At 49.1% G+C, this 14847-nt stretch overlaps 1 protein-coding gene across 1 annotated transcript; it reads right to left on the bottom strand.

Annotated features, from left to right (window-relative positions):
- Window positions 1-9568: 9568 nt before the first annotated feature.
- LOC123084045 (FT-interacting protein 7-like) lies at window positions 9569-10684 on the bottom strand. Its single transcript, XM_044505852.1, has one exon. The coding sequence runs from the start codon at window positions 10598-10600 to the stop codon at window positions 9944-9946; it is 657 nt and encodes a 218-aa protein (XP_044361787.1). The 5' UTR covers window positions 10601-10684; the 3' UTR covers window positions 9569-9943.
- Between the last annotated feature and the right edge of the window lie 4163 nt (window positions 10685-14847).

Raw genomic sequence — 14847 nt, 5'->3', positions numbered from 1 at the left:
AAACAACAATTAGATAAGAAATATCACAAGCATATAAGTATCACAACATCGAGAACCGCCACAATGTGACCCAAAGGCTTAAGCGCCAGGACGTCGAGCACCACGGAGGTCATCACCGCCAAGAGCGCCGAAGCCCAGGTCGTCAGTGCTTCCGCCAGCGCTACCGCCAAGACCGCCTCCACCTCCGCCTCCGCCTCCGTGGATCGGAGTGGTCGGGTTCCGTGTCTCCGGAGTGGTGCGAAGACCACCGCCAACCGTAGATCCACCTGTTCCCTGGATGTTGAAAAGACATATTAATGGGATATATGACTGTGTTGAAAGGCATGACATGCTTTGGGTGAATAGATTGGGGATGAACTAACCGGCGAGGGGCCAGCGTTCTGTGCCACAAACTCCTCAAAGGTCAGCAGCACTGGTTGTGCTGGAGGGCATTGTGCTGGCTGCAACTGAGGACACCTGCCGGCCACCATTACCTGAAAAGCCTGCTCCAGCTGGCGATCCCTCTGCACTTGGTGTTCATGAAGCCTCTGATGCCACGCCATGGTCTCCTGGCGTGTGTACTCCAGGTAGGCCTACGGTATGACATGACGGAACTCATAAAACTACTAGATACGGAAAATAAAGTGAGCAATGAAGATAAGAGGGAAAATACTTACAGATTGTGGCTCCTGAAAGAGGGACTGTGAACTGGACACTGGCTGGCTCGTGCGCTGGCTCAGGCTCGGGTCGATCCGATGGAGCTGTGTGTAGGAGATAGTCGGAGTGACCACAGCATCGAGAACCGCCTCCCGACCGTGCTCCTTGGGCCCCATGCTCACCACCACCCTGTCGTCCAGATCCGCCGCAATGGGGTCAGGTGTGTCAGGATGTAACTTCAGATACGCTGCGGAGTAGGCCTCCTTCCTCCACGCGGTCTTCTTGCCGTAGTACTTGGGCTCGCCAGGCTTGGGGTCCTTCCTCGTACGGGCGATCTCCCATGCCTGCATGTGTGAGAGAGGCCGCTTCAGTTTCTCCTCCTGCACCACCAAACAGATGTTAGTCATACATAAGAAAGTGATGGTAAATAGAAGAAGAAGAATGTTTAATGGGGTTAGTCATACATTAACTGCCTTGTGGAGATAGTGGTTTCGGTTTCCCTGAGCATGTACTCCCTCCTTCCCTCGGTTAGCCTTATTTTTGATTCTCATAGCCGCCCAGGCTCCAGCCCCATCACACCAAAGATCCACCAATGCCGCCCAGGACTCGTCTTTTCCATAACACCAATTTGGACACACCTACATAATAAAAGCATAATGGCATGTCAACATGAAACGGTGAAATGTACCACATGGTAATGAAAGCATAATATATGAAAGCATAATGAAAAATCTTTTATACTTACCGCCAAGTACTCGGGCCTCTCCAAGGTAATGCCCATCCTCCGCGCTTCTTCCTTGGTCATCTTCACACCAAGAACGTCGTGGTAGTATGTCGAGATGGCCACATAGCGCACCTCGTACTGCATCTGGCGGGCCTTCTTCTTGCATTGGCGCAGCACGATCTAGTCCGCTCTAGCCCTGTGCTCCGGAAGAACTCGATAGAATTTCTACAATCATGCATGAAACAAGAATGAAAGAAGCCATGAGTTAAATCATTCATGAAACTAGAATGGACTTGTGCTTCTGAAGAGAACTCACCCAGAAAGTAGTGATCACGGCCTTGGCATGGGTCTCATGGTCCGCGTGGAGGGCCGCTTCCCAGTGGTCCCAGCTCGTGGCCAAAACCCGACGGTCCGGCTGCCTGACTGGATCCGGACAGTACAACCCCGGCCAGTATAACTTCAGCAAGACGGTGATGAGGCCGTTGGGAATACGGGCCCCTTTAGAATATATCCAGTTGCTGCAAAAGAATGAACTATTAACATGTGACAAGCAAAATAAATAACAACCGGAATATGCATGTGACAAGCAAAATAATGAACCATTTACTCTTTTCCTGTGGGCTCAATGAGCCACTTCTGCTCCTCAGTAGCAGGAACCTACTTTGGTAGCTTTGCGTCGCCACGCAGCCATCCCTTGTTGTCAACCCCCTTCCCGTCACCACCATCGTCCCCGCCACCAGCCCCCTCCTCGCCTGCCTCCCCCTTCCCAACCTCCTCCCCAACCTCCTCCTCCTCCTCCTCCTCCTCCTCCTCCTCCTCCTCCTCGCGTGCCTCCTCCTCCACCACCACCACCTCCTCCTCCTCCTCCTCCTCCTCCCCCCTAGAGTGTACCTCACTAGAGGAGGGTACCTCACTAGAGGACGGCCTCGAAGACAACACCCCTAAGTCGGTGAGGGTGCGCTCTTTCTGGCCGCGACCCCCTGTAGTGGCTCTCCCCCCAGCACCTCATCCTCTAGAGGCTCTCCCCCCGCCCCCTCCTCCTCTAGGGGCACCTCTCCCTCGACCTCCCTGTGAGGAGTCATCGTCAAGTAGCCGAGGGGGAGGATTACGTGCTCGACCACTCCGACTAGGCAGGCCGGCGACCTTGCGTAGGAAACCCACGCCGTCGGCCTTCCCCTTGCCCATGTTCCACGAACCTGCATTGAAAAGAGAAAAAGCAATTAGTAAATTAATGAAATGAAGAAAAAGGCATGATAATAAACACATTAATAAAAATGCATAAAAAGGCATATTCCTAAACTTGAAACGTACATCTGCTAGAACCCATATGAATCATCACTGTTGTAACCTCTTTCTCTGTCCGCCTCATCATCACTATCAATCATATCATCTTCGTTGTCCGACGGAGGTGGAGGCTCTTCCTCGTCGTCATCGTCTTTGTTTAACTTTTCTAGCATAAGTATGTCATTTTCATTGACAATGGTCTCACCATCATTCCGTGCATCGTCGACGTTTGGGTCGACATCATCATCACCCAATGGTCTAGCGTCATCGTTTCTAACCACATCATCATCATCATCAGGTTGCTCTTGATAGAACACTCCCTCGTATGTCATGGGGTTAATGTTGTAGTAATCGTCTTCATTCGGGTCTGGTAGCTTACCATGTGGCGACACCTTGAACACAACTTCCCAACCCTTTAGATACACTTTCTGGCATGGGTAAGGCAGATAATATACTTGTGTAGCTTGGGTAGCCGCAATGAAGAGATCGGCTCCGGCATAGACGGTTGATGGTTTAACTTCGACCAAACCAATGAAAGGCGTATGTTTTACCCCCTCCCGCGGATCGAACCATCGGCATTTGAACACAGGCAGACTTAGGGTCTCACGCCCCTACCGGAATTTAACCTCGTATATATTTTGTACCCTTCCGTAGTAGTCTACTGAATTTTGACCGGGGGTGTACACTCCAGTATTTATAGTTTTCGGATCGGGACGGCTGTTTTGGTGCTCCTCTGTATGGAAGCGATACCCATTCACATCATACTTTGTACATGTCATGACGGCAGGGTCAAAACCCATGGAAACCCATCTCAATTCATCATCCATAGATATGTTCGGATCTTTTCCCTACAAGTATAATGGAAATTGTTGCGTGCATTAGTTAGGTTAACTAATAAATGTTGAAGTAGGTATTTAATAGGGGAGTGTGGAAATTTACTTTCTCCATGAACCAAGCAACAAAATTTTTACGTCCAGGGTTTCCATGACGGAGAAGAGTAAGTGCCTCCGCCTCAGTAGGAGGATTCACTCCCGTCCATTCCTCTTGAACGAAATCACTAAAAAAAGATAAGCGGTGTTAGACCGGGACTAAGTGAACATGAAACATGATGATGTGGAAGACATAAAGGAATGGTGTAGTGGTATTACCTCATCCACACTTCCTCAACTTCCTTGATGTTGTGCAAGATATAGAACATGAGGTCCTCCCACTCTTGTCGTGGCATGTTATAAGATTTCGAGGCCACAACCCTCCCACCTTACGCGTTGAATAGATCGAGCCTGGGTTGATACTTGGGCTCTTCTATATTGTATCGAGGCACCTTGTTATGAAGATGGGGAACGTGGTCTGGATAGTATGATGTCCTGAGGTCTGACACCTCCTCTAGGATAACTGCCTCAGCTATGGAAGCTTCAATCTTAGCTTTGTTTCCACATTTCCGTCGGAGATGCTTGTTCTGCCTCTCAGGGCCGTACTGCCACCGATTTTGCACATGCCCCCCAACAATACCTCGTTCGCGAGGTGCAGAATGAGATGTGTCATCGGAGTAAAGAAGCCTGGCGGAAAGATCTTCTCTAGCTTGACTATCAACTCCGGTGCCTTCTTATGCAATTTTTCAATCACCTCTTTACTTACTTCTTTAGCACAGAGCGTGTGGAAGAAATGGCTAAGCTCGGCAAGCACTTGCCAGACATGCTCGGGGACATAGCCTCGAACCATCACCGGCATTATCCGCTCAATCCATACATGGTAGTCATGACTCTTCAGGCCGGTCACTTTGCCCGTTGAAAGATTGACTCCCTTACTTATATTCAATGCATAACCATCGGTGAACTTCAAAATTTGTTTCAGCCAGATAAGTACTTCCTTTTTTCTGGTGGTTTAAGGACAAAGTCAGCATCTGGCTTGAACCAGTTTTTTCGACCGCCTGTGGGAGGCTTCATGTCAGGCGTGGTCTATCACAAATTCTCTGTTGATCGGCTCTAGCTTTTACGTTATCCTTCGTCTTATCAGGAATGTTGAGGATCGTGTGGAAAAGGGACTCTGCCACATTCTTTTCGGTGTGCATCACATCAATATTGTAAGGAAGTTTGAGGTCCTTGAAATAGGAAAGCTGCGAGAAGGGGGTAATGTGAGTCCAGTTGTGCGTCTCACCATATCCCTCGAAGCCTTTGGCTTTGGCTTTGCCTTTGACTTTGACTTTAGGCTTCAGAGCTTTTAGCTGAGCAAGAACATCTGCCCCCAAAAATGTTGGAATCTCGGTTACTTCATGAACAACCCGGCCTTTCGAGAAGTTCTTCTTGTCTTCCCTGTCTGGATGGTCTGGAGGGAGGAACTGTCGATGCGGTTCAAAGGCTACATGCTTGCCACCCTTACTCAGCCAAATCATTCGCAGAGCCTGCATGCACACTGGGCATGGCATCTTACCACTTGTACACCATCCGCAGAATAGAGCATAGCCGGGAAAGTCATGCATGCAATAGTGCAACCAAACTTTCATCAAGAAATTTCTCTGCAGATCCCGGTCGTATGTCAACCTCTGAAAGTACCAAGAATGGTGCAAAGCATCCACAAGCACCTGCATAAACACACCCAATTGCTTCCCCGGGTAGTCAGGCCCCGGAATGATGAGCCACAAGAACATGGTCTTCCGTTGCATTAGGGCACCGGGAGGAAGATTGAGCGGAATTACAAACACAGGCCAGCAGCTGTATGGATTGGACGACATACCATATGGATTCAACCCATCACCTGATATGGCTATTCTGACATTCCCAGCCTCGGCTGCTTCCTCGGGGTATTCTTCATCGAATGACTTCCATGTTTGCCCTCCCGATGGATGTAAGATTTTTTTTGGATTGTACCTTATACCTTCCTTGTGCCACTTCATCATTTTGGCAGACTCCTTCGTGATGAAAAGGCGCTGCAGTCTTTTTATAAAATCAAGATACCGAAGAACCTTAACGGGGATGGTTAGCTGCTTTTTCTCACCATCCTCACCGACCACCTCAATGTACCGAGACGAACCGCACTTCCTACAGTACTTGTCATCCGCATACTCGTGCCTAAACAAAAGGCAATTCTTCGGGCAAACATCTATTTTCTCATAATCCATAGAGTGCCTTCATGATTTTCTTTGTATCGTACATGCTTTTCGGCAGTTCATGACCCTCAGGGAGGCTGTTAGCCCATACTCCCAGGAATGCTTCGAAGCATTTCTAGCTACAGCCGTACTCAGCCTTGACTGCAATCAGTTGCGAGATGGCATCCAGCTGAGATATTTTCGCACCCGCATAAAGAGGTTTCTTCAACGAGGCCAAGACCTCCAAGAAGGCCTTTGCGGTTGCCTCCGGCTCCTCCGGTTCATTCTCTGAAGGTGTCGCATTTGCCGTTTCTGCAACAATGACATCATCTAGCATGTCCCTGACCCCGTCGTCCTCATATCCATCGATGCGTTGTCGCATCACCTCCTCTCTACCATGGTCCTGCTCGGCTATGTTTATCGGCGGCATGTCAAAGTTTGGCATATATCCGTGCGTGCGAAGGTGCTCACTCATGTCCGTCTGATTTCTACGGTGACGTCTGGCACATCTCGCACAGGGGAATGGTGGGATAATTCTCATTGGACGACGGAATATCTCCTTCAAATACACATCGGTTTTCGCGATCCACTCTGATGTTACTTGATTCCGACGGATAAAACCACTGTACATCCACTGATTATCTGCCATCCTCTGCTATTTTGCAAACCACACAACATAATTAAGGATTCACTTAAATTAATCACATCAAATTTTCAGTTTCTACCGCGTTGAATCCACCTACATCTCTAATAGGTAAAGATAGGTCCTAATCCCACCCGAGGATGTGTAGATTGAGTACGTTCTCCATTCTACCCCGTTCTGAGACAAAATTTCGGCAGCACCTCCCCGCTGTTCTCCAGATACACGTCTCGGCAAATAGCCGAGAGAATGTGCTCCGGAGAACAATGGGGAGGCGCCGCCGAAATCCTGTCTCGGAATGGGGTAGGACATGGAGAAAATACCCAATCTACACATCCTCGGGCTGTCCGTGGAAAACGTTGGACAATCTGAGCTGCGGTGATAAATATGCAATTGAATGCATATTTATCGATGCAACCCTTTCAGACGGGAGACGCCTAGGTTACGCCAGTTGACTTGAGAATGAAATCTAGTGACATAAAAAAATGGAGGAGATGGACTTGTAGCTCACCCTCGGCTGTAGGGGAAGGAGTCGAACAACAGAGGGATGCTCAGGGAACAATGCATCGGACGACGGTCACTTTGATGAAATGCAACACCACAAAGCCTGCAAAATCCACCGAAAGAACAACTTAGATCATCATCTTAGTCAATCAAAATTTTGTCTTCAATTTTTTTTTGCAATATCATCATGATGAACTAACCACTAACCATGATCCGAATTTTAACATCTGTCTATCTATCTACTTCACAAAACATCTATCTACATATCATATCGAGAGATGCGACGCCACAAACCCTATAAATTCCACCGAGTAAATTTTTTGGAACTTTGCATCTCATGTAGCATTTCAACAACATCACAAATTGTAGGATAGAATGCATATATTCTACATTATTCAAAACATAAAGTAAAAAACTTAGATGATCATGATACTTCAAATTAAATTTTTACCGCATTGATTAATTTTTTTGGTCAAAACTAAAATGTACCTACCTATCCATACATTGATGTACCTAGAAATTTATCTACTTATCTATCCATTTCATTCAACTATCCAAATTTTAACATTTCTCTATCTATCTACTAAAATTGCACTAAACATACAAAATAATTGCACTACACTAATTTTGTCTATCTAGCTAACACAATAGCGGCATCAGCTACAACTCCGGCGAGTAACCGGGGGGAGGGGGAGCTCACCGAGGGGAAGCAGCACCGGAGCTGCTGGAGGACAGCAGGGGCGAGGGAGGTGACGACGTCGGAGGGGGCCAGGACGAGGCAAGGGCGGGGCCTGGCAGACGGTGGTCGGGGCCGGGCGGACGTTTGTCGGTGCGGTGGCGGAGGAGGCCGGTCGGAGCCGGGCCACGAGAAGGGGGCGCCAGGGCAGGGGCCCCTTAGGAAGGGCGTCGGTGGAGGGGGCGGAGCAGCGGCCGGAGATCAGGACGGGGACTCCGACGGGGGGAGAGGGGGAGATGACGGCGGCGCGGCGCAGGTGGGTGGAGATGGGGCGGGTGTGGCGGAGACAGGGCAGGTGGGGCGGAGACAGGGCGGGTGGGGCGGAGATGACGGCGGCGTGGCGCGGGTGCGTGGAGATGGCGGCGGCCGGTGGCGGGGGCGATCGGCTAGGGTGGCGTCGACGGCGCGGAGAGGGTGGCGGCGGCGGTTGGGTCTCGAGGAGAGGGAGTTGGATCGGGGTGCGAGGAGAGAAACGAGTGTAGGATGAGGGCCGGGGAGTGGATAAGGGTGGGCGCTAAGCCGACGGCATGGCCGTCGGCATAGGCTTGGTCCCACGTGTCAATCGATGTCGACGGCTTAGCCGTCGGCATAGATACTTTGCATTTTTTTTATTTTTTTTATTATGGCATATGTGTGACTCTCAGCACACTGTAAAAAATACTTTGCATTTTTTTTATTTTTTTTATTTTTTTATTATGGCTAAGCCGTCAGCATTTTATTTTTTATTTTTTTATTTTTTTATTTTTAATTTTTTTATTATGGCATATTTTTTTATTTTTTATCCGGGGGCTAGCATGCCGCCAAATCTTGCGTAGGCGGCCTCTCACAAGTCTGGAAGTGTTGTGGCGGGTGCAAACGCCCAGCACGCGTCTCCGGGGTGTGCCCCCCCTATCACGGATGGCGCCGCCGCCGGCACCTGGATGGGGGGAAACGGACGCGTCGGATCTACACAGAGGAGATCTTGACGTGGGTCTCGCCCGGATGTTGCTCTAAAGTGTTCGTATGAGCTGACCTAACACGACCGGGTGGATAGGTCCACTGCTCAAAGCCCGTCCGTGCAAAGTCAAAGGGCTAGATCCCGTGGTCAAACGCTACAGGGTTAGGCGGGACGGGGGCCCAGGGGGTAGCAATGCCACCCGAGCATCGCACCGGGACCTCATACATGCGGGGTGGTGTGGTGGCATGTCCGAAGAGGCGGCACGCGTCTCCGGGGTGTGCCCCCTTACACGGACGGCGCCGCCGCCGGCACCTGGAGGGGGGAAACGGACGCATCGGGTCTACACGGAGGGGATCTTACTGTGGGTTTGGCCCGGATGTTGCTCTAAAGTGTTTGTATGGGCTGACCTAACACGACCGGGTGGATAGTTCCACTGGTCAAAACCCGTCCGTGCAAAGTCAAAGGGCTAGATCCCGTGGTCAAACGCTACAGGGTTAGGCGGGACGGGGGCCCTGGGAGGGGGGGGGGGGTAGCAATGCCACCAGAGCATGGACCGATGACATGCCCAAGGGCGCGGATCGATGACGTGGCAACATCGATGGGCCAGACCTATGCCGACGGCCAGGCCGTCGGCATAGATTTGCCACCCCACGGACGGGCGAGCGACGTGGATCGATGTCGTGGCGGGCGACGCGGATCGATGACGTGGCGTCTATGCCGACGGCCGCCGTTAGCCCGTCGGCGTAGATTGACGCCGTCAAAAGGCCATCTCCGTCCGGGTAGCCGGGCCCACGTGCTATGCCGACGGCCTCCTCTATGCCGACGGCCACCGTAGGCATATTTCTATCGATGCCGACGGCTAAGCTTTGCCGACGGGAGCCGTCGGCATAGATTGATATACGCCGACGGCTTTTATATGCCGACGGCCTGGGCTGGGCCTTCGGGATATGCCTATCTATGCCGACGGGGGCCATCGGCATAGGTTCGGCCGTCGGCATCGCCAGTTATTCTGGTAGTGTTGATTGTCACACTAAACTAGGTTTTGTTGGTTCTTGAGTGAAAAGATAGTTGATGGTGGAACAAGGTGCCCCAGATTAATTAGGAAATGAGAAAGTTGCATTTCGGTGATCCTATTTTTTTTTCTCCATAGCAATGCATGTGGGTTTAACTATATACAATCTATATATGTCTATTTCATCAACTAATACATGTATTGCACATGTTTTATACGATACCAATAGGAGGGTAAAGAGCTCTTGGTTGATTTATTTTTGAAAGCATGACCTAAATATATCACCAATGCATAAATGACTATTGTTCTCCCGTTGCAATGCACGGGCAGTTACCTAGTGGTATACTAATAAAAGTGTAAACTCCATGCAAGAAAATCAATGGCTTGGTCATAGGAGCATATCACCCTTGGCTGGGAGACGCTTGTAGAAGTTGAAGGGCGCCGACGGCTGCTTGCTCCGGAGCCGGGGGTGCCCGAGGAGGTACAGGCCAGCGAGGACGGCCACCACCTGAAATGGCGTTACGTAGAGCACGATGGCGATGATGAATGAGAATGTGATGAACATAGCGGTGGCCCTAGGGTCGCGCCAGTTGAGCAGGGACTGGGCGCGCTCTCCCTGCATGGCCAGGTCACCGACCACCGTCTGCACCCTGCCGGCGACACTCCTCAGCCGGTCATACCTCATAAGCACCACATCGCCCGGCTTGGACGTCGGAAACGTGTCGAACTCCTCATCCAGCTCGTCCGGCTGCGCCTGCTCCGCATGCGACAACACCGTGTCCATGTGCGGTGGGTTACGCGGCCTTCGCCGGTAGTTCCACACCCCGATCAGGGATATGTACAAGAACACCGTCGACAAGATCAGCTCCGGGTAGCACACAAGGATCAAGAACAACACGTGGACGAGGCTGGTAGTCAGCGGGTTCTTCCACTTGCAAATGTTGTCGAACCACTTGCCAGCCGCCAAGACGCCGGAGAAGAGCGAGATGATGCGGTTGAAGTTAGCCTTGCTCCGGCGCAGGCTGAACATGTGCGAGTTCGCCATGGCCACCGTGGATGGCCGGGGCTTAGTAGGACGGCCGGCCGGACATGCTTCTATGGCTCACTAGGTAGTTCCGTAGGTGTGCTCTGTTTTTATCATTATGAATCACGACGGGCATGCGACAACAAGTTTCTCTGATGCTCATTTCAGTGGACCATCCGATCATAAATTGTTGGAATGGACCAGAAATCGATCGACCAACCACATATGGTTGAAACGTTGTTTAGTACGTACAGTTGTACTCGATGACGACGCTGACGGGAGAGATCATATCAAGTGGTTTTGACAGTAAGGTTAGCTAGCTTGTTCCTACTATAAAAAGAAAAATTGACCATCGTTTCCTAAACATATGTATGTTTGATCAGGATTATAAAATAAAATATCGTCATCCGCACACAAATATGCTCTAAGAAACCGCACACAAGGATTATCACCGCACACAAGCCAGACATACGGAACTACGCGGTTGTATTGAGAAACAGTATAATGGGGTGAGCTAGGGCTCTCTACACCGATTTAACGCTTCAAACCGTTCGATCGGTCTTCCAACACTCCAGATCGTCCTATCATCCCACCTCACCCTAACGGCCGTTTTACCACTCCAACTCGTGCGTACCGGCCGGCCCAACGTTAATGGGCTGCTGCTCCGGACAGCGACTTCGGCGCTCTCTCGTTCACGGATGTATCCATCTCGGAAAAAAGAGCGCGCGTGGGCTAGAGGTGCAGCTCGCCTACGATTTGGGTGGATTTGGCATATTGAGAGTATAAAGTTTCGTGTGGCCTCTTAGTTAAACAAAGTGTATTCTAGCAAAATCAAACAGTCTTTCTCTATGGTTCTGAACTTGAAGCACTATAATTTGAACTGTTCAAATTAATCAGATATTTCTATTATTATTATTATTTTAGAATAGACGGGCACAGCAACGTGCGCCTATATGTTCTAGTATGCTCTAAGAAACAAGGATTATCACCGCACACAAGCCAGACATACGGAACTACGCGGTTTTAGGAGGCCTTCGATGACCATAGATTGAATCCGCCCACAAGCCAGACATACGAGGGATGATAATTACGATACGCGGTTGTATATGCTCTAAGAAACAGAACCATCTCCCCATATGTGAAAGTGTGCGAGTAGCAACACTCCAGTGGAAATAAATAAATAAACAAATATACTTTTTCCTGGTGTGAGGTCAATCTCAAATAAATAAACATAGTCTACCTTGATACCAAAATAACACTCGGGTAAAAATACAAATTATAATTGCAAAAATGTGATTCCAACTTAAATCACAGGTAGCACCCGGCATAATTAGGATGGACACAGCCAATCTCAAAAGTTTGACAAAAAGAACAGAAACTAAACCAAAAAAAACAGCAACAGTAGAGTCCTGTCACTAGTAGAAAACGGGGTTTCATGCCACACTATAATGTTTGGACCAAGCACGAAGAAAGAGGGGTTATGATGGAAGACAATGAAGAAGAAGAGGATGATGACAACTATGTGCCCCCTGAATATGGTGATGCTGCAACAGTGGAAGCTGAAGATTAAGAGGAACCAGACGATGTGCCCGATGATGATCTTCGCCAGGTCATTGTTGATCAAAAGATACAATGCCAAAGTGAAAAGGAGAAGTTGAAATTCGATCGCATGTTATAGGATCACAAAAAAAGGGTTGTACCCCAATTGCGAAGATGGCAACACAAAGCTCGGTACCACGCTGGAATTGCTGCAATGGAAGGCAGGCAATGGTGTATCTGACAACGGATTTGAGAAGCTACTGAAAATATTGAAGAAGAAGCTTCCAAAGATTAACGAATTGCCAGACAGTACGTACAGAGCAAAGAAGGTTATATTCCCTCTAGGATTGGAGGTGCAGAAGATACATGCATGCCCTAATGACTGCATCCTCTACCGCGGTGCGTACGAGGATTTGAACGCATGCCCGATATGCGGTGCATTGCGGTATAAGATCAGACCCTGGTGATGTTGATGGCGAGCGCCCCAGGAAGGGGGTTACTACCAAGGTGATGTGGTATGCTCCTATAATACCACAGTTGAAACGTCTATTCAGAAATAAAGAGCATGCCAAGTGGATGCAATGGCACAAAGAGGACCGTAAGAAAGAAGGGAAGTTGAGAGCACCCGCTGACGGGTCACAGTGGAGAAAAATCGAGAGAACGTGGGGGGGGGACTTTGCAGGTGACGCAAGGAACGTATGGTTTGGTTTAAGAGCGGATGGCATTAATCCTTTTGGAGAGCAGAGCAACAACCACATCACCTGACCCGTGACTCTATGTATATATAACCTTCCATCTTGGTTGTGCATGAAGCGGAAGTTCATTATGATGCCAGTGCTTATCCAAGGACCTAAGCAACCCGGTAGCGATATTGATGTGTACCTAAGGCCATTAGTTGAAGAACTTTTACAGTAGTGGAATGGAAAAGGTGTACGTGTGTGGGATGAGCAAGACCAGCAGGAGTTTGACCTACATGCGTTGCTATTTGTAACCATCAATGATTGGCCTGCTCTCAGTAACCTTTCAGGACACAAAAAAGGGATACCACGCATGCACGCACTGTTTAGATGACACCAAAAGTATATATTTCAGGAAGAATGTGTACCTGGGGCATCGTCGATTTCTTTCGACCAACCATCAATGTCGAAAGAAAGGCAAGCATTTCAAAGGTGAGGCAGATCACCGGAACAAGCCCGTCGTCCGTACTGGTGATCACATACTTGCTATGGTCAATGATTTGCATGTAATCTTCAGAAAGGGTCCCGGTGGACTATCTTTTCCGAATGACGCTGAGGGACGCGCACCCATGTGGAAGAAGAAATCTATATTTTGGGACCTACCCTACTGGAAAGACCTAGAGGTCCGCTCTGCAATCGACATGATGCACGCGACGAAGAATCTTTGTGTGAACCTGCTAAGCTTCTTGGGCGTGTATGGGAAGACAAAAGATACACCGGAGGCATGGGAGGACCAACAAGGTGTGCACGAAAAAGACGGCATGCCTCCAAAGTAGTCTGAAGGTCCTGCCAGCTATGCTCTTACCAAAGAAGAGAAGGAAATCTTCTTTGGATGACTGCTCAGTATGAAGGTCCCGTTTGGCTTCTCGTCAAATATAAAGGGAATAATAAATATGGAAGAGAAAAAGTTCAGAACCTAAAGTCTCATGACTGCCACATGATTATGACGCAACTGCTTCCGGTTGCATTGATGGGGCTTCTACCGGAAAACATTCGACCATTGTGAAGCTATGTGCATTCCTCAATGCAATCTCTTAGAAGGTGATCGATCCTGAAATCCTACCAATGTTAAGGAGTGATCTAGCGCAATGTCTTGTCAGTTTCGAGCTGGTGTTCCCAACACCTTCTTTAATATCATGACGCACGTCCTAGTTCATCTAGTCGATGAGATTGCCATTCTGGGACCTGTATTTCTACACAATATGTTCCACTTTGAGAGGTTTATGTGAGTCTTAAAGAAATATGTTTATAACCGTGCTAGGCCAGGAGGAAGCATCTATACGGGCCATCAAACGAAGGAGGTCATTGGGTTTTGTGTTGACTTCATTCCTGACCTTAAGAAGATTGGTCTCCCTCAGTCGCGGTATGAGGGGAGACTGACTAGAAAAGGCACGCTAGGAGGGTGTCAGTGTCAGAACCGGCAGATCTCGGGTAGGGGGTCCCAAGCTATACGTCTGAGGATCAATGGTAACTATGGAGAAAGGACACAGTGTTACCCAGGTTCGGGCCCTCTTAATGGAGGTAAAACTCTACTCCTGCTTGATTATATTCGAGGGTATAGGGGTTACAAGAGTTGATCTACCTCGAGATCGATTCGGCTAACCCTAGATTAGCTAATTTAGCAATGTTGTGATCATGCCTCCGATCTACCCTCCGGTTTATATAGATACCAGAGGGGCTTAGCACTACTAGGAAAATGCTTATACACAACATCATAGTAGTAGCGCTGGAAAATAGTAAACGCTGCTTCTATTTAGCAGTAGCGTTTTTCCTGGAAAGCGCTACTAGTAACTCTATAGTAGTAGCGCTGTGTAGCAGAGACACGCTACTACTATGTGGGACCAGACGAGGCCACCGACGGTCGCCGTAGTTGTAGCGGTGTACAGAAAAATGCGCTACTACTAACAGTTTAGTAGCAGCGCTCTGTTTAAATGCGCCGCTACTGCTAGTGGGCCCCACTTAGTAGTAGCTCTTTCCCTGGAGAGCACTACT

This window comes from Triticum aestivum, chromosome 1B (assembly GCF_018294505.1).
Source record: "Triticum aestivum cultivar Chinese Spring chromosome 1B, IWGSC CS RefSeq v2.1, whole genome shotgun sequence".
Taxonomy (NCBI): domain Eukaryota; kingdom Viridiplantae; phylum Streptophyta; class Magnoliopsida; order Poales; family Poaceae; genus Triticum; species Triticum aestivum.
The sequence above is the reverse complement of the archived record's forward strand: the minus strand, read 5'-3'. Positions and strand labels throughout refer to the sequence as shown.

Bases quoted from the DNA above. Each gene is read 5' to 3' on its own strand.
- LOC123084045 (XM_044505852.1), bottom strand. From the start codon at position 10,600: ATGGCGAACTCGCACATGTTCAGCCTGCGCCGGAGCAAGGCTAACTTC.